Here is a 24468-nt window from a genome sequence, read left to right as displayed (position 1 = left end):
TGAAAATGAATTCTAGAATTTAATTATGTGCTGTATAGAAGAGTTGTTATCCTTTGTTTGCTTTAAACCTGCTGCCTATTAATTTCATTGGGGAGTCCTAGTCTTGTGTTACGTAATTCCTTAGGTACTTTGTCTATACTATGCATAACCTTTACACATTTCTATTATATTCCATACAGCCTTTTATATTCCGTACTGCATCTCCTTTAAGGCGCTGCTGCATAAAGTTGTGCAAAAGAGCAGAATAAATTGTAAGAAGCAATACATACAGCATATTTTTGGTTTATGATGCAAATTCAGTCTTACTAGTCCCCAAATTCAGCATTTGACAAGTAGACTTTCTTAGGTTAGATATTGTATTTCCTTGATAAAATTAGAAATGTCTGGTAAGGAAATATTACTGGATATTTTAGTCAGTGTCTGAATTAAAGCAATCTTTGAAATAGATTGCTCCATTTATAAGAATCTTTAATGAATTCTAGTTAAAATTGATTGGCATTTCTCAAATACTTAACATAAATCAATGGATCATTATTTTTGTATTCTAAATTTACTGTGTAAAGAATATGTCTGCAAACCACTAGCTAGCTTTGAATTTCTCCAGATTATCTACCCCAGGGGTGATAGCAAGCCCACATAAACAACTGTTTAATAAAATTTACACTATATATAGTCAGCGGGTTTTATTTGCAGTTTATGTAGTTCCTGTTCAGTATGGTTTTTAATAGAACCTGTTGAAAATAACACACTCCACTTGAAGGAATATTTTTCTTAAAAAGAAAAATTTGTCTCTGCAGCCAATATACTTGTGAAATTGGAGTCATGAGAAGTCTAGCACTCTACTGTGTTTATTTTCTTAGGTAGTGAGATGGAAAGAAAATGGAGAGTAAATGAACTAAAAATAAAATTATAATTTACAGTATAAAAAAAAAAACAGGGAGATTGTAGAGATAGCAAAGTCAAATATAAATCCACAAAATACTTTCTTAACTATAAAACTGTTGTTGTCTCCATAATAAAGTAAATATGAGGTACCTAAACAACTTCTGTTGTGTGATTCTGATGACTGATCATGACTCTTACTGCTATGAGACTGTAAAATTTACCATTTGCTACCTAAGATTATGGTTGCCTGAATTGTAAAGATGCCCTAGACTTTTTTCAGATTTTTTCCTTATAGTATTTAATACAAGGAAGACTTATTTATGTTGGTTGGATTGTTCACAATGTTATTAAGGCTAAGACAGTAGTCATGAATATGGTGGATGTCAGTTTTATTAGAAGGCAAAGATAAACTTGTTGGGAACATCATAAGAAATATATTTCTATATTTAACTTGGAATCCAACTGATCTATTTTAATCCTAAAATGTAAACAGATTTGTAATTCTGCAGATGAACCCACAGAATGTGATAGTTCAAAGATAATAGATTTCACATTAAAAAATACTCAGGGACAATGTGAGCAACCTATTGTTTAAAAGAATGTCTATTTGTGAAAGAAAAAAGTAATCTTTAATCAAAAATTGGGTAGTATGGTATAATCGGGAATTCCTTGAGGATCTGGGGTTAAAAAATGGACTTGCAAGAAAGAGAAGAACATAACCAAAAATACTTAGCTGGCCAACAGTTAATATTATGGGCAAGGAAAAGGTCAAAAAAGCCCCCCAAGCTGAGATAATCCAAGTGTATATATTTTACTCAAATAAGAAATTGGTTAAAATAGTAATAAAGGAAAATAATTCCAATTCCATTTATTTATAAGGTAGGGCTGAAATGGAGCTGTATCTGAACTATTTAGTGTACTAAAATCTCTAGATATTGTGTTATGCAATGTAATAAGAAGTAAAAAAAATTGGTATGACCGAAGAACAGAATGTTTCCGTGTGTATGGAAACATATGGAAATGTGCTATCTAGACAATACAGACTTCAATATGTTGTATCATAATTAAAGCAGCTCCTAAAAGCTTTGTGTGAGAGTATTTTCTGTCTGTTATAATTTTTGAAATTTTTCGGAGTTTGTGGATGTCACGGGCTCTGGTGCTACTAATATGCTGACAACATCCTGCTTTGAACTGCTTTCCAAAAGAAATGGACAGTACCCCTAGAGGGATGACAGGTTGTCTGAATGAGATAAGCAAATAGATTTAGAAAATGCTGGCTTAAGCTTAACTTAAACAAGCCAGAATTGATACTCTTACTATAATAAGAGGAAAGCCTGTTAAGCATGCAGCTGAATCAGTGACCTCAGTCTCCAATGGAATGTGCCTTCATGACAGTGGCAAAAAGGGTTCTTGCAAGACATAAAGGCTATTCACTTATTTTGGCATTGACCATAACCATAATGGATATTTTCATTTTTTTTTTCCAAAGAAGAGTTGTGCATTTCAGTCTGTGAAGAACTGATGATAAAGGTCATACAGCAAGTTCAATTTGTATGATGTTTATCAAATCTTCTTTTAGGAAGGTCAAAACTTCTAGAGACGATCACATCACAGCTGCTGCACTTTACTGGCTATGCATTATTCTTAATAATTTAAAGTCTTTCTCCTTAAAATGACAGGACAAACTATATTTTGTGGGTAAAAGTGATGTGAACATTATTTTACTTGCAATATTACTAGTTCCAAGACTTCTATTTTTATCAGAAATTAGTCCAAAAAATGGAAAAAAATGTTTTTGACTTGCCAAATAAAATTTGAACCTTGCTTTCCCTGATGTTCATGATTATTTTAAACTGCAAATGATCATTTACATGTGTAACAACATGTGGCTATTCAGTATAGTTCCTACCCCCTCCCTGGTGCTAAGTGAGCAACTTCCCTCATGCTCCTATGTCTGAAGGGTGTGAATATTCATTACTTACATTTTTGTTTCCTTCCTCTAACATGCTTCTAGTTTCCCATGCAATTTTCAGTCCATTACGGATAACTGCTCCTTTATCTCCTTTTTTTTGTATCTGTCAAGGGCTAAGCTGGTAAAGGAGTGGCTGTTTTTGCAGAGGCAATCTGACTAAACCTTGCTGAAAATATTAAAAAAAGCTTCAATTTTTATAAAGGGCAGACTCACTTTCAGAGTAGAGCATATATGGAAATGTAGGTAATTATTAATTGTTGAAAATACAGATTTACACTGTAGAGACATCTGGATTTTTATTTAGAAGTGACTGTTCAGTACACCCATAGCTGCTGCTATGTATAAAGTATTTTTCATGGATTATGTCTCAATTTTTAACCATTCGTATTCATTTGGTGTCATGGTTTAACCCCAGCTGGCAACCAAGCACCACACAGTCGCTCACTCACTCCCCCCAGTGGGATGGGGAAGGGTTACTACATTCTGTTAACATTTTGATCCTGCTACAATTTGAAGATTAGCTAGTCATGGTGATAGATAATAACAACTTAAATCAGACCACGATGTGGTAATTAATGAGGTAACAAATATCCCAAATCCCTATAAGGAAATGTGGTGTTTTTTTTTTTTTCTTGCAATGTAGAACACAGTTAACAAAACATTTTAATATTTTGAGTGTATGAAAAAAGTGTCTTAAATGTCCTTGTAAATAAAAAATATAGCCATGTAAGAGGAAGGATCTGAAGTCAGCAACAGAGCATGAAGTTGTATGTTTGTTTTATTTGTGTCTCTGAAAGCTGAAATTGTTGTTTATTGTTTCCTTATACACCGACCTCTGACAGAAATAGTCGGTGTGCACAGATTTATGTACTGTAAACATGCAAATAGGACCCCTGCAGTGTGTAGAGAATTGAGATCTGCAGCACACAATTGTCATGACTAACTGAAGTATTTCTGGGCTCTGGTTAGAAAAAACATTTTTGGGGACCATCTTTTTCAAACTCAAGATTTCCCTTTTTCTAGTTCGAAGATTTCTGTGTCCATCTCTCTTTGGTAAGTTTCATCTCCCAGTGTATTTTCTTTTGGCTCTCTGAGCTTGGCCACTCTATTACAGTTTTCTTCCCCATGGAAATCGGTTACTGTTATCAGTATTTTCTATGATGCATATATGTGAACATGGCATCATGAGGTTGAACTGTCTAAAACACTAGTTACACAAGATTCATATCTCTCAATTATTCTAGTGCCTCTCACTTGTATCATCAGGGACATTATGTTCATGAACTTTTCAAAGCAATTAATCCATAGTATTTCCAACAGTTTGTTGTTGTGTGTTGCGTTTTTTTTTTAATGTCTTCAGCCCATGATGTTTGCCTTAGTGAGATATTCAACACTTTTGTGATGTTCTAAACATTTTAAATTTTAGTTGATACTAGTGGATTTGAAGAACAGCTCAACTCATTATGGTGTTGTCTGTATTATCTAGTTTAAAAATGTGTCAAAATAGATTCTTATTAGTTAGTATTCTTTTGGTTGAGGTTTCCAGAAGAAAATAAGAAACTTAGCCGTCAGAATCACAAAATCAAAGGATGTTATAACTTATTAGTGACTTCAATGGAACTAATATATATATACACACACACGTATATACACATAGTGTGTTTAAAGTCTCCCCTGAAAAGATGCTTCTGTAAGTCATGTTGCTACCCTAGTAGCACTGTAAATGTAAAGAGTGTGTTCAGGAAGCACTCATACAAGACAGCAGAGATATGGGTGTCTATCTTCATCACTTGGGAGATATTTTTATGGCGCAGTTAAGTTGGGCTCATTTTGGCATTACAGCTTCTGTTTTCACATGAAGACTGCTGACTTGAGCTCCCTGTTGTGTTCAACTCTTGTAAATAGGCTCACCTGGTACTATAGGCTAAGAGCTACTTTCTCCTGGGATGGTTCTCTAGACCTTTTGCATGAGGCTGTAGATTAAAATAGTCCTTCAGTACCTCTCCTCAATTTATTCCTCCTTCTCACCTTCTTTCAACCTCTTTCATCCTCTTAAAATTTCACCTCAAAAAACTCAGAATGGCTTTTACCAAAGTGGAATAAAAGCCCAGAATATTGAGTATCACCCATGGTAAGGGTAGGACTAATGTAGAGGTGGTGACTTGTTTGGTTTTTGCAGAGCAGTAGCTTTCTCCCAGAGCAATCCCTGTTTTTTTCCATATAAACTGATAGTAAGAAAGCATGAACAAAAGATACCTTCATTTCTTTTGTTGTACATGTTACCTAGTGATTGGAAAGTTTCTGAAAATAACTAGGAGACATTTTTTAAATAGTGGATTAATTGGGAAGAAAGTTGACCAAGAATTTGAAGTCAGAGATGTATAAAAGGTTATTTAGAAGTCGAAATAACATTTCCTGAAACAATCAGAGTGACTTTACTGAAGACTTTTAATTATCTTTATCAAATACATCAGACTTCTTAAATCAGTGGTGTAATAAAAAAGGCTTTCAGAAGGGTAGTTTTAATGAATGGTAATTTGAGATATAAAAGATTCTAAATATTTTTATTTTGCACCAAGGGTAGAGATTATTCTTAAAACAAGTAAACATTAGCAGCCTTTTGTATCCTGTATGATTGATATTAAGACATGAAAAGAGCATAATGAACAACGTTGAATAAATATTCAGGAGGGAGGAGAGATTTAGTGATCATTGTGAATCAATTATAACATCGTAACTGTGTAACTACCCTCAAAAAGGCGCATCAAATTCTAAAAAAGAAAAAATCAGGTTCATGAATCTATAACCAATTTCAGAACCAAGAAGTAGGTTCTAAAACAGCTAGTGACAGTAACTCTAGAAATGCTGGTGGATACCTTTTAACTCCATTGGGTTTCTTTGGTGCTGAAAGATGTTTGGCAATTCACAAAGACTACCTGTGTGGTTTAAGCCCTACATCTTAATGTTTGCTATCAAATGCAAGTACTGAGAGTAGTTTGTACCTGTGCAAATTACTTCTACAAATGACCCAGTTGCAGGCAGTGCTGAATGCTACTATGAGCTATTGAGCACTTCCAGCTGCTAATGATACCAGTGGAAACAGTGGTTGGTTTTTGTGCTAAGTTTCACATAGCAGCGGGTATTTTTGCTTACTTGCAGGTTGAAAGCAGAACCAGACATGTCAGGCATCAGTATCTGGGGAATTCCTGTCCCCTGGAGTCAGGAAACATAATTAGGCTTGCTGGAAATGCAATTAGGCTTCCCAGCTGCAGAGCTTTTCGGAAGAAAGTTCAAATGTTGGTTACATGTTTTTAAACTCACAAGTCCTTTCAATAATGTTTCTGTTTAATTGATAGCTATGGATCAGTGTTGTGTTTGTCTTTGGAAGAGTTTATTCTCTCAGTTATATGCTTTTATTTTGATGTATTTGCAGTGGTTGGTTGTATTACATGTTTCAGAGTGAGTGAGGTTGACTAAAGTGTTCTTTTCACTGTTTTTTTTTATTCCTTTGATAAGGAATAGTTGGAGTATTTGGTCAATTCATTAGATAAAAATAAAATGAAGTATTGATGCTTTAATTGAAGAGGAGTGGAGGAGCAGCAAGTCTAGAGGAAAGAAATGTCTAATTATGCTCTCTTATTTAAGGCAGGAAAGGACTAGACTGATTTAGAAAGGCTGACTATAGGATGTGGAGCTCTGTCGTGTTTACCTAGGGAAGGTGTACTAGATGAGATAGTTGTCCTTTATCACCAGGTGCAGATTTTTGTGATGTGGTGGTAGTCCTCACTCTACTTTTGGTTTTAGAGATTTGAGGATGACTGAACAGATATCCAAAACATTTCAGGTATGTTCCAAAAGGAGCATGGTCCTCAAAATATTTATAACTTGAAATCCTCAGTCAAGTCTTCTATTTTACAGAGGAATGTATTTTTTTTAATTTTGCAATGTAATCATTCCCATTTGCTTTTACATGTGTGCTCATGGGTGGCTTTCTGTGATGACAGTAGAAGTAATACTGATTTTACAGAAGAAGGAAATTGACTTATCTCTTCCTAAAGATGTTTTTCTGATTTTGTTCTGTATATAGAGAAAGCTGAAGTAAATTCATAGTGATGTGGCTCCTGGAGTATCTTGGACTCAGAATAAACATAGACAGATGGTGCCAGGGTGAGTCGATCAGAAGCCTGGGGTGAGGATGGGTACAAAGTCTCATCTATGAATAACATTAACAGACGGTGAAGATTGTCACAGAGCAAAAAAAAGAAGTCTCACAGAAACAAAAATCCAGTTTTTATTGTGGCCTATTGGGAATTTTGATCTGTCACAAACATGATTCAATGATTCCAAAATTTGAAAGCTTGTCAGTAATTCTAGTTATTCATTCTACATGTGACCTTTTCCTCATCCTTTAGGAAGCTTTACATCCGCTTGTATATCCCCTGCTTCCACAGCTGATTACTAAGGATAGGTTTTTTTTTAGGAAAGGGATATTATTGGTTCAGTGCAAGGATTCAGCAGAGAGAACTTAGGTTCTGTCAACAGGAACACAGTGAGTCTTCTCATCTCAAGTGTACTTTGTCCATGGATACGGACTGTGTCAGAAAACAGTTTTGGAACAGTTGTGGACCCCATCATCTCCCAGTTACGTACCTAAGAGCAAAACATATTTTATTGTTTCTAGTGCAGTGTTCACCAGCTGGGTGAAAATCACTAACGTTTGTATGACAAAAATCTGATTAACAGGTGACTTCTGAAACAGCAGAATGTTATCTGTTTCAAGATTAAATGTGTGTTTAAGGTAACAAATGTATTCCAGCCATGTTTCATCATACATAGTGATGACACTGCATTCTCTTCTTTACAGCACTCTTACTGTATCTCATAAGAAAATGTTAGGCTATCTGTTCTGTTGGAAACTATTCTCTAAAAGATTTATATTGAATTTGTGACTCCATTGTGTATATTTCTTAGCTGTTACAATATTAATTACCTATGTACACTAAATAAATATTCTTTCTTTCGTTAAACATGTGACATTGAGTTGTGATATCCTAGGATCACAACTTTATCTCCCCTGATTTGTTCAAATATTGGCTGTTATGCCCTAGCCAATGCCTTTGCCTCTTTTTTTGACCTTACCTTTAGAGGCCAGGGAAAGATGAGAGAGGGATGTATTTATAATCAGCTTCTTTTTTGGGTGTCCATATTTAAAGATCCTATTTCCAGCGCTGGAAACCTACTGTTTCAAAGATCCTGTTGTAACAGCTTAGTTACATTAGCAGAAAGAAGAATTGGAAATTTATCAGTATTGATATTGTGTCTTCTTTGATTAGTAATGTCTGGTCAATCCTGGATACAAAAGACTTATGTAAAATAAGAATGGCAATTGATTTTGGACATCTGACTTTATTTTCTTTAGGTGGAATTGACCATGTTCTGCAGTAGGAATGATAATAGATATTTTTTTCTCCAAATTATATTCCACAACCTCTTTAATTTAGGATAGTAGATTTGTTGAAAGGCCATGGCAGTTGAAGATACCTCAGTGAGAAGGGGCAAAGGGAGAGCAATACTATGAAATAAGTTTTTCCTTCTGCCGGAGTTTGCCAAATCTGATTTGCTTTGAACATCTGAGCTGGGCTGAACCTTCCCAGGGGTTAGGTCTGTAGATCTTATTATTTAAACAAAAAGACTTCTCAGCAATTTACATGATCACATAACAATATAGTAATCTATGAGCCCTGCTCAACGATATGAAAAAATGGAATGCATGAACATGAGAACTATTATACAGGAAAAAAATTGGTTGATGAAGAGCAGAACTAAGACTTGTTCTACGTGTTTAAGTGCAATTACGCTGAAACAAATGTGAGTAGAATCTGTTTATATTTACTATTTTTCCAAAGAGAAGTACTTCAGGAGAAGGCTTTAATAATATAAATAATAATATAAAAATAATAATATAAAATAAATATAAAAAAATAAATAATAATATAAAAATCTTGGCAGAGAAAACTGTTCAGGCGTTATAGGAAAACAGATTTTCACAGAGCTGTCTCTGGGATAGTTCCTGGCCTTTGAGCATCACAGTGTCCTTGCTCCCTCTGCTAGTTTACAGGGCGTGCTGTTACCCTGTACTTCCATTCTATGGGACTATGAACAGGAAAGCATGATCAGCAGGCCTACTGATGACATTGTGGTGGCCTGACATTGTCTCTTACAACCCTCATTTATACCCAGTAGCTCTGAACTCTTAATGGTTAATTAATAAGCTTTAATTAAGAGGTTAAAGGATTTAAATATAGGATTGAATTCTGATCTTCTCTCTAGCACTGACTTTTGGAGTGGTTTTGCACAACTCCAATTATTTGGAAAACTCACGCATTGTCTCTCAGGAATCGTATTAGATTAACTACTATTTATAAGAGGCACAAACCCCTTAGCTTTTTAATCATTATCAAATACTGTTTATCTAAAATGGAGAAATACTGCCGCAACCTAAATTGACATTATATTTTACTTCTGAGAAGTAAAGTTTGAGTTCAGTGCACTTTTTGAGTAAAGGTGCATGGGGTTTAGATGGGTTTAGATATAATTAGTATGGGGAAAATTGTTACACACCTTGTTCATGTACTTATGAAAAGTCTGTCCTGCAGGTGAGAGCATCCTTCTACCTTTGTGAGATCCTTACTCATAAAAAATCATAATTATTTTTTATATTTGAATTTCCATTTCAAGACCGATTTCTTTTGTTTGTTTCTAGAAAAGGTTACATGAGCATGATTAAAATAATTTGTGTTTTGGCCCTACTTCCTGTTACTTTTAAAGTATGAACAGTATGGAAAATTACAGTCTTCTGAAAATTGGGAAACTGTTTCAAGAGGATCTCCCCCTCTAGTGCTGCTAGCAATATGGCTCCACTGTTGGTACTTTTACAGTAAGAATACTGATACCGTCAAACCCAAGATGCACCACAACTAATTACTATCACCAGTTCTGGTGATAATAATTCAGCATTAAGCATGTTGATGTAGTTTGCTTAGATGAAGTTGAGACAGCCATATGGTGAGCACAACTGAGACTTGCTTACACTGGCTTTCCTGGCATTGCTCAAATTTATTTCCTGTTTGTTAAAAAAGGAAAATCATCAAGATAGGAACAATCCTGTCACAGAGGTAAAAAGATAGGGGCTACTTAATAATTGAAAATGCTCATGAATGTTGTAAACAATGTGGAATGAACTCGCTCTAATCATGATACTATAATGTCAGGAGGTGTTACATTTCGGAGCCAAGACAGTCTGACCTATTATTTAGCATGTATTTATTTTGGTTGTGTGTTTAATTGTCTAATGAAAAAGTAATTTTGCCTTTCATAGTAAGGATAAAAAAGTTTAACACAGTAACTTAGTTATTTTAGACATTTCTAAAAATACAGGTGTGAAGTTAATGGCTTCCTTTTGTAAGTCTACTGATGATGCAAGTAAAGTAACCCGAGTGACTGTGAGAAATATTATCTCTGCTGGAGATGCCCTTTATAAATGTAATAATGTTGCAATGTGCTTTACCGTCAGCAACTGAATTAGCCTCTTTTTAAGTTACATTTGTTAAATATTGCATGCCTTTAAAACGAAATTTAGTATAAAGTAAATAAAAGTATGATTATGAGAACAAGTCAAATATAAGATAAACTGTGAAACATTTTTGTGGGTGAATTATTTGGATAGAACAGTAATTTGTATACTTTTTAGTAATGAGGCTGTTTAAAAAATAAAAGTCTAGTAATTAAAAAGTATATAGGTGTGGCCCAGCTTCTTTAAAACTGATATTTATTTGGATTCCTAACACAAACAGTATCAGAAAAAATGTAGAAATAGCCAACATGTAACTATATTTCTAATGTTTTTAGACTAATATAGCATTTCTGTTACAAAATATTTCAATCGAGTGAATCAGGAAGAAACATGTAACAGTAGTCATAAAAATCAGCATGGTTTTTAAATATAAAAAGTAGAATAATAGGATACAAATAGACTGTAAAAGGAAATCTTTATGAGAACCTCAGCCAAGTGTATTCCTCCGTGATTTAGATTTCAGGTGAGAATTTTTGCATGGTGGATGGAAGTCTCTGTACATCTGTGTCAAGTGTGCATGGAAAATATCCAAACAGGAGTCTTAATTTTTACATAAAGCTCAAAAGTTAATAAAGGTGCTGCAATAACTGCAAAATAATCCTAATTCTAGTTTATAAAGTAGCTTTCTGTTACAAAATAAGTCATGAGATGTTATTTCTCTTCTGTTTAGCAAGGAGCTCTGACTCTTCTTTCTACCTTTTTACCTGGGGGTCTGTTGTGGCTGATTGTCCTAGAGGTCTAAGAAATTTTGGTCTCTGGTTGGGGTTTTCCAATACCTAGACTACCGCAAGGGGTGATAGTCAAGAGTGTCATGATTCTAAATGTGTATGATGCTACATCACACCAAAACTTTGATGTGCTTATTTTACAGCAATATATATGCTACAGATTTTTCCTGTCCTTTGTGCCTTGTCTCTCAGAAATTAAGGAAAGATGCTGGTCATCAGCAATATGAGACTGACTGCTGAAAGAAAGACTTATTGCTCCTATGCACAGTCTCTGAAAACTCCACTGCCACTTGTCCAAACTGCTTAGCTGCAGCAATACGTGATGATTTTATGGTATCAGTACAGCTGAAGATTCAAATAATATCACCCATCATAAGGTGTCTCTCTCTGATTATATCCTTTCTAACATTTAGTAAAGCTTGAGCTCATGATGCAACTTTACCCTTAGAAGTGACAGTTTCAAAATTTCCCCTTTGTCGCTATGGCTATTTTTCCAAACTTGAAACCCAATTGTCTTTGAGACAATTGTTGTTTCACATCAGAATTGGCAGAAATTGTTCAAATGAAAGTATCTGGATATGTAAGGCTCAAGGATTGACATCTGGATATGAAAGTATCTGGATATGTAAGGCTCAAGGATTGACTTCTTACATCTTGTTTCATAACGACTTAGTAAAAAAAACCTGACCATAATTATCTGTAATTTTTAATCTGTAATCTTGTAATTTCTTTTACTTACTATAACTGGGATAAAATATAATTGAAATGACAGTACAAATGCCCATATTCAGATATCTTATCCTTGTGCTCTGCCACATACACTTCCTGGCATCTTACTTTTACTGGAAGTTCCACTACTTGCTCCTGATCTTCATTGTCAGCTGAGGATTAGTACTTACAGTTTCAGCACTTTACCAGAGCAGCTCCTTTGGGATAGTGTGGATTGCAAACACAGGGACAAGGCCCATGGAACTGGAGATAAAATATTTTTAATTGAGGGAATGCAGCTGTGGAATGAACTTGGAGAGTTTCCTTGGAGAGTGAGGCACTGGAAGATTCCCTTTTTCAATTACAACTGGCATGATTAATCTTACTTTGAATGAGACCTAAAATTACCTGGGAAGTGTTGGCTTTGTCACAAGGATAAAAAACAGAAGGAAAACCACCACTATGGTGTATAACAGTATGGATTTAATTTACCTGCTTGATGCTTAAATATTAAAAAAGGAGTCCTACTGATATTTCCAGTATAGGTGGAGAAGTTAAAGAAGTAAGTGGCAAAATTTATTAGAAGAATAATGAAGACTTTCTATGGAGAAAGAATGAAAAATTAGCTAAGGATGTTTATTTTAGAAATAAATGAGAAAAACATGATGGGAATCTAGAGACTCATAATGGTTTAAAGATGCTCTTTTACAGCTTTTTTTTCTAATACAAGAGCAGCTAATGAGAATGGGGAAAAAAACCTCCAGTATAATCACCAAAATATTTGTATGACAGTTGTGGAGACTTCTGTTGTAAGTTAGGATTTTAAATAAGATTCAGAAAAAGATAATTAGAACCTTCTCAGTTACATTGAAATAAAACACAGAGGGGTATGAAGATATTCAAAGGTGTAAGGTAATTTCCATCTGGAGTTATGAAGGAACCTCCCTTACTTTTAGGCAGCTAGTCTCACAACTGTCAGTTATGGAGAAATTAGCTAGCTTTGTCTGAATGATTTGGCCATTGTTAAACTATTGGAGGAGTGTGGTATTCTCTTTATTTTTAAATGCCCCTCTTATTTATTACAGCTAATAAAATGTGTTGAAAAAGCTCTAGATGAATTGGATGCGTTACTATATTCTGCCTGTTTAAACCTAATTGGGACTTTATAGCTTTTTGTATATTACAGATCATAAAAATACAATAAAAATTCAGTTAAAGATTAATTTTAACAAACAAGAAGAAACAATTAGTCACAAAGATACCACTTCTCAGTTTAATCTTGCAATTAGTTTGAACTGCTACAGAAAAGGTAGAAGCAAGTATCTGTCTGTTGTTCTGAGGAAATGTGGAAGTAACAAGTACAGCCAGGCGTTACCTACTTCTTTTTTCCTTTATATACATATTGTCTAGCTTTATCTTGATATCATTAAACCCACATAGAAATAAGGTAATGTTAATTGGGTCAGCCTTTAATTGGCCATATGTTCATCTTCTCCATGTTCACTTTTTCTTATAGCCTTGCACAGGACTGTTGTACTTAGCTATTGTTCACTGCTACCTTGCCAGTAAAGAGCAGCCTCACTGCTGCTAATAAACAAAGTTAATAAACAAAGGCTGCAGTTTTATTCAATACTGAGCATTATAAACAGAGAAAAATAGACAGGTAAGGTAATCCTGCCAGTTCCAGCTAGACTTTTTGTAATCCGTTGATTCATTCACAGAGTCATATCCTACTCGGTTATTAAAACTGAGGGATTTTTTTTCCACATCCTTTCTTGTCTTTTTTTTTTACTGAGTTTCTGAATGTATTAAAATAAAGTAGATTCAGTGACATGACTTCATCTGTAATTACAAACTTATTTAGGGTCATACCACATTAATTAATCAATTCATTATGACATTGGAAGAGTGCAATGAAAGGAATATTTGCTATTTTGTGAGGGATGTCAATTAAGTGGGGACAAAATGTGGTAAAGTATGAACTGGAAGCCTTTGCAGAAAGCCCTAGTAAATGGGGAGAGAAGAGGATGGAGCCAGGGCAGCTTGAAGGCCTCATCTTGGCCATGTCTTTCACTTCTAAGAGTGACTTATACGAAGTTCCCACTAGCAGAGAACTTTTGGTTCCATTCCTCAGCGTGAGGCAAATTCTATTAGGGCATAATAGGAAGCCTTTACCCTGCTCCCTTGCATGACAAGGAGGGACTGAAACAGAGATCTCAGTTTTGGATGCTGATAAGCTTTGCTATAGTTTGCTTTTCCCATTTGAGTTACAAGTGAGCAGCAGCACTGGTATAAACCAAGGGCAAGATCATTTAGCAACCCCACTCCTTTCTTTCCATTTTCTTAGCTCTTTCCCTTCTGTTCAGCATTTCAGGCACAGCAGTGTAATTCGCTTAGATTTAGGGTATATATACTCACTTAGAATAAGCGTATATGTTTTTTATACAATAAAAATATATTTTTTACAATAGTTCTTCCAGTAAAATTATCAGAAAACATACTGTCCCATACGTGTGAACTGCAGTAACTTATTTTAGCTGCATCTGTGTCTTTTTAACCTAGGATTCAGATTTTGGCCACCTTGTGTTTTTCATGTGGATTCAGTAAGAGTATTGTATTCATAAAGAAATACTTCTGTGCTTTGAGAGACAGGTAGTGTTTTTCTTAGTGTGAACAGGGCTATTTCTTTTGTAAGTAAGTCTTTCACCATGTTTAGGGCCTCTGTGAAGTCCTTATTCTGTGACTACTCTATTTTGTAAGCTCTTTAAACATGTTCTTGTACTTAAGGTTTCATCATGTTGATCTGTTCCTATTTCAGGTTAACGAATATCGCAGAATAATTGAAGTATATATTCCTTAATAAGTTAGAGAATGGGAAACATGAAAATCATGGTTTTTCCAGTTAGCTCCATCTGTAAAACAACTCAAATCATATATAGGTGAAAAAGAAAAAAATTTCAGAGTTTATTTCTACTGTCAATTTCAGGAGGATTTACTCTATGTTTAGAAAAAAACTTAGAGTGAAATATCTTACTCACTATTTGACACTGCTGAACATGGCTGTTTTTGTCATTATATGGCTTATATTTAACCTCCTTGTTCTAAACAAAATACCTAAAAAGCCAGCAAAAATCTCTGTATCTGTTTAACTTACGTTTCAGAGTTGGGAAAAAATGCATTTCCCACCTGAAAAAAATAGCATGGAGTTAATTTTCTCCTACATTCTTCACTTGAACAAATTAAAAAAATTCACAAAATTTATACAAAGTGCTTCCATAGGAGAGACTACGAACAGTTTTGAGATAAGCTTGGGAGTTACTGTTCCTGCATAGATTGTTAAAGACTGGGATTCAGGGCAGGTAGAAACTAAAATCTAGGTCTCTTACATTTCAATTAAATACCCAATTGAATTGGATTTTATGGTATCTTCTGTTTTCTGGACATTATATCTGAGATAAAAAAAAAAAAGTTAGTGAAAGTTTAGCTAAAACTGGTACTTTCAGCGGGAATTAAAGTAAGTGCCTCAAATGAAAAGCCATTTAATCGGAAAATTCTGACTAGCTCTTTTCAATATCTCGGATTTCTCCCAGTTATTGTAAATTCCAGGGCACAGATTAAAAAGTAGCACTTTAGTCTCCAGTTGTGGTTTTTAACCCTTTTTAATTTGCATTCTCTAAATATTTTTTGGTGAAATCTTTTTAACTAAAGTTTAAGCTTAGAGATTTCACTTAGGTAGATTACTCTGAAGTTAAACCTACTGACAGTAGAAAATAGTTAATTATTGTTTATTTGAGGAAGTTAATTATTGTTTATTTGAGGAAACCAGATTGTTAACATAATACGTCAATTCTGATGAGACAGTAGAGATTTCATTTTGCCAGCAAGAAAGTTAAAGTGCTGTGGATTAAGTGAATGTAGAAATCTCTGCTGACATCTAGTTTCTGTCAATACTTCGTTTTCACTATATGAGTTGTGAATGGCATCAAGACTGTAGTTGTGTTATCTGCCTAGGTATGATAATCCATTAATTTTAAACAGAATTGGATGTGAAGTTAGGCTTGAGTCTTCAATTGCTTAATAATTATTCTTTGTCTGCTAGACTTAAAGTAGAACCATAGTCTTCTGAAGAGGAGTTTTAAATGGTGCCCTTTCTCATTTCAGTCAAATACTGGCAAAACTGTCATTTGGTGATTAAGAAAAGTTCTATTTTACATTGCTGAACATAGTGTTGTTTTAAAAAAATGGCTTTTTGATAGCCTCCACACATCAGTATGAAAACATAAACTCAAGGTTTTTCTGCCCATTGCATTACATGGAGCTGAAAATACATGTGAGGTCATTGGTCAAACTTTGAGAAAGTTAAGTATTTTCACAGTAGTTTAGAAAAAGCATGAAGAAGTTTCGTGGTGTCTTTTTGTTTTTCCTATTGGTAAAAGTTAAGTCACTACTTTATTTTTTCAGCATTGCTGAGCCAAATATTTGCTGTTGAATATTTTCCCCTATGTTTCTGCTTGAGTTTAGACTTCGTATTTCTTGTCTTGTTCCACAAAGCCATTGTCAAGTACATAATCACAGAAATGCTGTTTGAAGGGGATCTCGGAATCAGCCTCCCACTTGAACCATGGTTATTGCCAACTCTAGATCAGGGCAATTTGAGCTTTGTCCAGGCGAGTTTTGAAAACCTCCAGGGATGGGGACCCCACAGGCTCTCAGGACAACCCATTCTAGTGCTGCACTGCCCTCCTAGTGAAAAAACTTCTCTAATGTCCAACCTGAACCTCCCAATGTGCCATTATAGTGCCTTTTGCCCCTTCTTTTGGATTTGCAACTATGAGGAAGAATTTGGCTCTGTAATTTTTAGATTAGATAGCTAGTTTCAGGCAGGTGTTAGATCACTCCTTAGTCCATTCCTCTTCACTGGATTGAACAAACCCAGCTCCTGTATTCCCACCTTGCAGATTACATGCTCTAGGACCCTGACAATTTTTTTTTGTTGTTGACAAATTGGACAAGTCCAGTTTGTCAACAACCCTCATGAACTGGCGGACCCCAGTCTGGACACAATATTCCAGGTGCAGCCTTGCCAGTCTCAACTAAGGGGAAAAATAACTTCCCTTTAGCTGCTGCTCATATTCTTGCTAATGTAGCCCCATACATAATTTGTCCCATTTGTAATGAGAGCACACACACCACTGGCTCATAGCCTGGTTTCCACCCTATTTTCCACGGTTTGTTATCAGCAGAGCTGATGTTCAGCCAGTTGTTTCCTAACCTCTACCAACACATGGGGTTATATGTATAAGAATAGTATCAATTCAGAAAAGAAGTGGGTGTACTCAGTGACAGGTTAGCTAGCACTATTGTAAAAGTAGAAAGCTTAAGTGTTTAATACAGTACAGGGAAGAACGTTGTATGTTATCAGATGGTCATTGCCACCAGGCAGAAAAATCATTGAACGAATGGACTTGGCAGAACTGAAAGTGAACAAACCCTTTTTGAAGCCTGGATTCCAGCCACATCCGTGCTCCGTGCCTGGGAATAGGAAATAAGGCACGGACTACCGTCAGTAATAAAACTTTGAGAGAAGTGTAGTCAGGAAATGAGAAGTGGCTGCTACACTTACATCTGGCCTCAACATTCTGGATACTTGCTTAACAGACGGCCTTTTAATGGCAGATTTTAACCAGCTTTGGAAATTTCTGAAACATTTAAGTGAACTTTTGGAAGGCAGGAATGGCTTTGGAACTTCTTGTCAGTATTAAGGATTTTTTTTTGGAAAAATGCTGAAAGTTTTGTGGGCATTTCTGGAGGACAGGAGAAAATAAAAACTTCTGCACAATAAAAGAAACATCAAACTCCTGAACTTGTTTTTCTCACTTGCCTTTGGCAGTAGCTCATGGATCATGAGAGACCCACGGATTGCTGCTTTTTGATTGATATTGAATTTCTCATTTCCAGAAAGGTGTGGGGAACCAAGAATAAGCAGAATTAAATTAACTCCATTCCAGAACAAAGCAAATATTCCAATAGAAACTATTTCTTGACCTTGGCAGAGCAATCCAAGCTCTTACAAACAGTTGCTTTTGACACTGAAAAGTCCTCTATGCAGCTGTCTTGGATATGATGTTTTACAGTACAAAAAACATCTTGACTAGTCATATAAACCTCATGAACTTCACCACTGTACCGTCCAGCAGTTATGAGTGTGATTCAGGGAACTCATTCTCACAAGAGATGAAAATGAGCAGAACTTAAATATCAATTTTCCAGCCTAACTTTTCATTATCATTAGGTCTTTGCATAAACTCATACCAACTTCTCCTTTTCCTCTAAAATTTTAACAGTTATTAAAGTGGATACTTGTATTTTCGGAAACAATGTGAAAAAGGAGAAAGACTTTGCATCAGTACAGGTAGATGGCATGTGGTATTGAGGCCATTGTCAAAATACACATATATAAGGGTTATAAATATGCATTGCTGAGTTTTCTACCTAAATGTTCAGATACTGTATGGCTTGATGTAATTATCTGGGTTTACAACCAAAAAAACCCTATCATGACTAAGAATAAGATTTCTATTATGGATAAGCATTTTGGCCTAAAATGCAGCCCATCTGCAGAGCCTGTTTTTCCAGCCTCACAGCACGGATCTCGGCCACTTGCATTAACAGGGTAACTCACTGGAGTATAGGGACTGTAAATTGTGGTCTTGGGATACCTGAGTTCAGCTCCAGGTTCTGAAGTTTGCCTTGGTACTGGTTACTTTCAGTTCCCCGGTAACTGAACTCCTGAGGCGTCTCAGGCAGCAATGTTCTGAGTACAGACACGAGTGCAGACAACTTGAACAAAATGGAGTTTTATTTGCATTGCGTTTTCTGAAAAATGTGTGTTATACAATTTTTACTAAATGCGTTTCAAATACTGTGCTATTCTAAACACCTAATTATTGCTGCGTGTTATTAGTTTAGTTTTTGGCTTAAATCCTTGCAGGCTAGATGATAAAAAAATAATTATTAATCTATAAAATAGATCAGAAAGCTTTTTTTATGGATTTCTGAAAATGAATTCTTTGTATTTTGTTTCAATTATGCATATTCATCTCAAGTGGTTCTGCTCAGTAAGTAGAACACATATTGTGCATAACTGATTATTTAATAGATTTTTGTCTTCTGTGTTTAATTTTTTCTGACAGCTATCAATACATGTAATATTTTTCTTGGAACAAAAAAAGATGTAATAACAAACTATTTTGGCAGACGATCAGTTGTTTGCTACTAGAACAAGGATTTTAGAAAACTACTCTGTATAACCTTGAGAAGTTTATACTTTGAGGCAAAAGTTGTGACCTTTACATAGGTTCTTGTGCCCAAGAGGAAACAAAAATAAAATTATTTCAGTACACGAGGCTTAAGAATTGGCAAAAGACTTGTGCATTTTATGCATCAGTGAAACCGGTAAGCAAATAATCATATAAACAAAGGCTGCATATTATAAGGAAGCCACAAAACTGAATGTAACCTAAAATAAACTTGAAGTTCAGCATAGATAATATGCGTTAAATGAAGAATGCAATGTTTGGCAAAAATTAGAAGGCAAGCAAGGTCTCAGAGATTACATGTGTTATTGGTGGAAACGGGCCAGACTACCAGCTACCAATTATATACTGTTGTCAGTGTAAAACGTTGAAATCTGCCAGGTTTCCAGGCTTCCAAATTTTGTTCTCAACTTCATTCAGCTCTTTCTTATTAGTAACTCGTGTCCTGCCCCATTCAACAAAGAACAGTCAACAACTCTTTTTGAACCAGTGAGGAGGCAGAGGAAGCCACTTACTCCTGACTCCACAAATGCCTGTTAGGGCAATGACGACCCTCGCGTCCTTCCCAGGGAGGCCAGAGACATGACCCCTCTCACTGCTCTGCCACAGGCCAGAAGGCTTACGCATGTGGGGGAGAAGGGCTGAAAACGAGAGAAAAACGCAGCTGCTATGTCCTGAGGACAGCGTGTGGACTCAGAATTGAACTCGAGTGACAAGAGCAGGTAGATTAGAAAAATGACACATAAGCAACACGAAGAAACCCTGCTTTCCATCTTTCTGGAAAAGGGTCAGTGGCAGTTGAGAGCTTGAAGCAGCATTTTGGTACACAGAAGAGGCATGCCTCCAGCCTCCTGTCTTGCCTGATGGAGAGAGGGAGCTACCTGTTTGTTCCTACAACTCCTCTATGGTACACCGTAAAGTACATTCTTAGGGGAGTTTTCCTGAAAAAACAAAGCAAATCCCAACAATTCTTGACATATGTGTGAATATTCATTGTAAATACTTGTTTGAGATAATTTTTAACTGACTTGGTATAACACTTGTTTTGGTAAGAGCCTCTGACACTTCTGATGAAATAATTTTGTATCATTAGTTTATATCTGAAGGATGTATTTCTGCATTAAGGAAGTTGGTTTTCCGGATTTAGTTTTTTTCCAAGAGGTTATTCTTTGTTCTATCTTAGGCTTCATGTGTGTTTTTTAATAACCTCATCTTAAGAATCTCTGGAAGGATAATTCTAAAGAAAAATAAATCTCTTTTGCACTTCTAGTTTTTTGGCTTAGTATACCATTTTAATGTTTCAGAGAAAATGCTTCACTTTTGGGGTTTTGCTTGTGCCTGTTCAGAGAGCTAAAAAAACTGCTTAAATTAGATTAATAATTTTTAGATTGCTAAAATTTACAGTCTCTATTAGCAAAATTAGGTGAGTTGAATTCCATGCTGAGAATTTAAAGATGACTGTTCAGACCCCTTTAAATCACAAGGATAAAAACAAGAGAGATGTCCAATTTCTTTTTATTTTCTCTTTGTATTTGAATCTCTTACAATATGCTATGTCACATTTTCCAGCTTTTCTCGGCAACTACAGGAGCTAAATATTATAACTTTTTACAATGAAAAATAAATTTCCTGTGACATCATTCACCTTCAAAAATAGGGGCTTTGGGAAAAAACTGCCATTAGAGAACGTGAAATGAGTCTGTAACTTTGGTCGTAATGTGACAGTTTTAACTACCATGTATGGAGATTTGATAATTGTGGGCTCAGAAATACGAATGAAGTAGCATGCCTGAAAGAATCACTGCAGTTCTGTATGCACAAGGTGGCTGACTATGAATGTGCTCCTACTCCACTGGAAATGGAAGGTAAAATGTGTATGCGTATCTTAAACTACTGTCCCTGGATTTTACACCTAAGGTAGTCTTCTACCTTACATTTGGCATGAGATGGTAGTACCTATATGATCATATGAATGGCTTAAATGATTTATAACAACTTGTTACACTGAGGTAACTTTTTATGGGCTTGCACCCAGTGCTTGAAAAGTGATTGAAAAAGCATTTTAGAATCATTATTCTATGCAGTATTGTTGGATAAATGAAGATAAGCTATATCAAGAGAAGATATTTGCACCTGTCTGGTGGAATTAGGTAAAAGTACATTTGGAAGAATAAATTAGATTTTCTTTTTCTGCTATTAACCAGTTTATTGTCTAGTGCCATGGGCTCTTGGATCATTCAGCCCATGTTTCCTACTGTTGCATTTGCAGCTAACAGCTGGTTACATCCTAAAGCAAAGTTACTTCTCTTTGTAACAGCTGGATTGTGTGCTGCATGTTATCAATGTTGGGCCTCCTCCTAGAGTTTAGTTATAATGAAAAAGAAGTAATTCTTGAACGCTACACTTCTGGAGCATCATAAATTAAATGTATTTGCTTTACTACAGTATTTCTCTCTGATTTTTTTTTTGAAATTGATTGCAATGATTGCAAAGTATTCGTGGGCTTAAGTAAAACAACTGTTAATGATCTCTTCTCTTCTGCAGAAAGTTACATCAGCAGTTTGAAATGTATAAGGAGCAAGTGAAGAAGATGGGTGAAGAATCACAGCAGCAGCAGGAGCAGAAGGGTGATGCCCCAACCTGTGGCATCTGCCACAAAACAAAATTTGCTGATGGCTGTGGCCATAACTGTTCATATTGCCAAACTAAATTCTGTGCGCGCTGTGGAGGAAGAGTATCTTTACGGTCGAATAAGGTATGGAGTTATGAAAGTTTAGTAACAAGCTTCTCCTAAACTCAGTATCTCTTATTCATTGCTTATGTATCCAAATCACATAGCTACTGAAATGGATTTCCTTTAAGGAGGTAATGATATCTGCTTTAAGGGCTTTTAAGACATCTGTCCTCATTTCAAATAATTTCCATTTGCAGATGGATTTGTGACTATGGCTTTTAAGTTAATACATGCCACATTTCTACTAACAGACTCATGAAACTACAATTCTTTGATTGGAGGATTGAGTCTCTGTGTTGGAGACAGGGAGGTATATCTAGTGATCTAGTGATGCTAATATTGAGACACCGATTATTACAAGTTAGAACAAGGATTTGTTTCTTTTCTGCTTGCCCAGGCTCTTTTGTACAAGATTGTTGTAAAACTAGTGTTAGAACAGTATATACAATATATTATGGAGCTTTTAAACCTTTATTATCTATTATACATATGCACATATATTATGTATATGTATATAAAAATATGCATACAGATGTCAAAATATTTTTAGGAAAAAATTAAATGCACTAACAATATAGAGTTACAGCTAGTATACAAGTGTTTATTGTATAACAACAGGTTAAAGAGCAATCTGAATATTTAAAAAGTTGGATCATAGAGTAAAGAATTGAGCAAAACTGAGGTAATCGCAGAAAACAGTTCCGAGACCAGTTTATTCAACATTTTAGATAAAATGTTCACATTTGATACACATACCTTTCTCAGATTCTGACAGATACTTGTAGAATATTCATGACAATACTCAAGACGTCTTATGCTAGTCTTTTGTGGAAACAGATCTTCTGTAAACTAATACAATAACTTAATAATTTAATATTTATTAATATAATAATTTTCCAGTATAATTTATTTCCATAAATCTTTTTTTTCCTGTAACATGTTCATTACAAATACCATGCAATCTGCAAATATTATCTTAATCTTTTGGAAGGTAGGAGACAATGGTATAAATGTTATGTATTTCTTTGTCCAAGATTGAAAGGTGGGCTTAAATAGTGGACTCAAGTTTTTGATTGACAACGTATAAAATAAACTGCTATTCCCTGATGATTAAAGTAACAGAAATTACATGTAAATCTCTTAAACTGCCTTGGATTTTGTTAAGGTAATTTTAAAATTTTGTCTTCAGTAAACTCAAATATTTTAATTGGTGTTTTATAACTAAGTAAATCATGTTGCTGGTAATAAAAGATATAATCATTTCTATATTAATTTCATCTGATTATAAAAGGCAATCAGGACAGATATTTGAGTCCTTATGTCTACATACTTAGAAACACAGAAAAAGTGCATTAGGAGGAAGGCTTCATCTCCTAATGAAACATTCCGATACATCATTTAGACTGTCCTCAGGACGGATCACGTCAACTTGGCAGATATTTGTCTGACTTCTCTTGACAGATTTACAATGAGATTCTTCCACACCCTCTTGGGTAAATTGTTCCACTGCTTCACCATCCTCACCATAGAAAGCTTTTCTTACTGTCTAACCTAAATCTGTCTTTCTATAAGCCGACTTCTCCATTCAATATTATAAGTCTGTTTTGCAACTCTTCTCAGCTGGCTTTTTTCCTACTAATGTTGATAATTTAGTGCAATAAATAAGCTTTTCTGTCTCTCATTCATTTCTGTTCCAGATAATTTATGAATACACTGGACAGAGCATCTCTAGACAGGTCCCCTATGAGGCTTCACTGGTGATACCTCTCCCTTAAGAAAACCTGACCATTTCTTCCTGTTCTTTTCTTCTTTTCATCAATTAAGTTTTCTCATGAATGAATTTATTCCTGTTCCATGGCAGCTGAGATTCTTTAAAAGCCTGGAAGCCCAACTCAGCAGTATGAATAAATCCCATTTATTCACTTTCTCCGTGACTCCTTGGAGGAATTCTAATACATGTAACAGACATGAATTCTCTTTACTAAAGCCATTCTGACTTTTCCACGTTTTGTCATAATTTATTCATATGCTTGCTAATTTTATTCTCTCTCTTTTGGTTTCTACAAATCTGTCCAATGTGGATATCAGACTCACTTGTCTATTATTCAGTTGATCCAACTCTGAAATTCCTTAAAAATTAATAAATTGGCATCGTATCTGCCACCTTTTATTCTTCTTGTATGAAAGACTCTGTATTACAGTTAATACTTAGCTATTTTAGACTTGATGTTTTACACTGAATATCATCTGATTTTAAAAATTTGTTACTGTTTTTTTGTTGACTCACTTTATAGCTTCTTTTTCTGAAATATCAGTGCAAAGCATATCCTCTGGTTCATTCTGCATAAAATAATGTTCTAGAGTAAGTATCTCTCTAATAACTGTGAACATGATTTAATTCAGACAGACTGTGGCAGTCTCCTATTAATGATCTGTTTTATACCTATACACATTATTCCATGAAAATTATTTTTGGTCCACCAGAATTTACC

The 24468-nt window shown here is 35.1% G+C and overlaps 1 protein-coding gene across 1 annotated transcript in view; it reads left to right on the top strand.

Annotated features, from left to right (window-relative positions):
• RIMS2 (regulating synaptic membrane exocytosis 2) overlaps positions 1 to 24468 on the top strand; it is a 484675-nt gene that overhangs the window by 70056 nt on the left and 390151 nt on the right. Inside the window, exon 2 of the mRNA XM_075141296.1 lies at positions 21787 to 22018. Coding sequence (XP_074997397.1) covers positions 21787 to 22018 — 232 coding nt within the window. The remainder of the gene's footprint in view (positions 1 to 21786; positions 22019 to 24468) is intronic.

The sequence above is a fragment of the Calonectris borealis genome, chromosome 2, assembly GCF_964195595.1.
Source record: "Calonectris borealis chromosome 2, bCalBor7.hap1.2, whole genome shotgun sequence".
NCBI classification, from domain to species: domain Eukaryota; kingdom Metazoa; phylum Chordata; class Aves; order Procellariiformes; family Procellariidae; genus Calonectris; species Calonectris borealis.
This window is presented reverse-complemented; position numbering and strand designations above follow the sequence as displayed.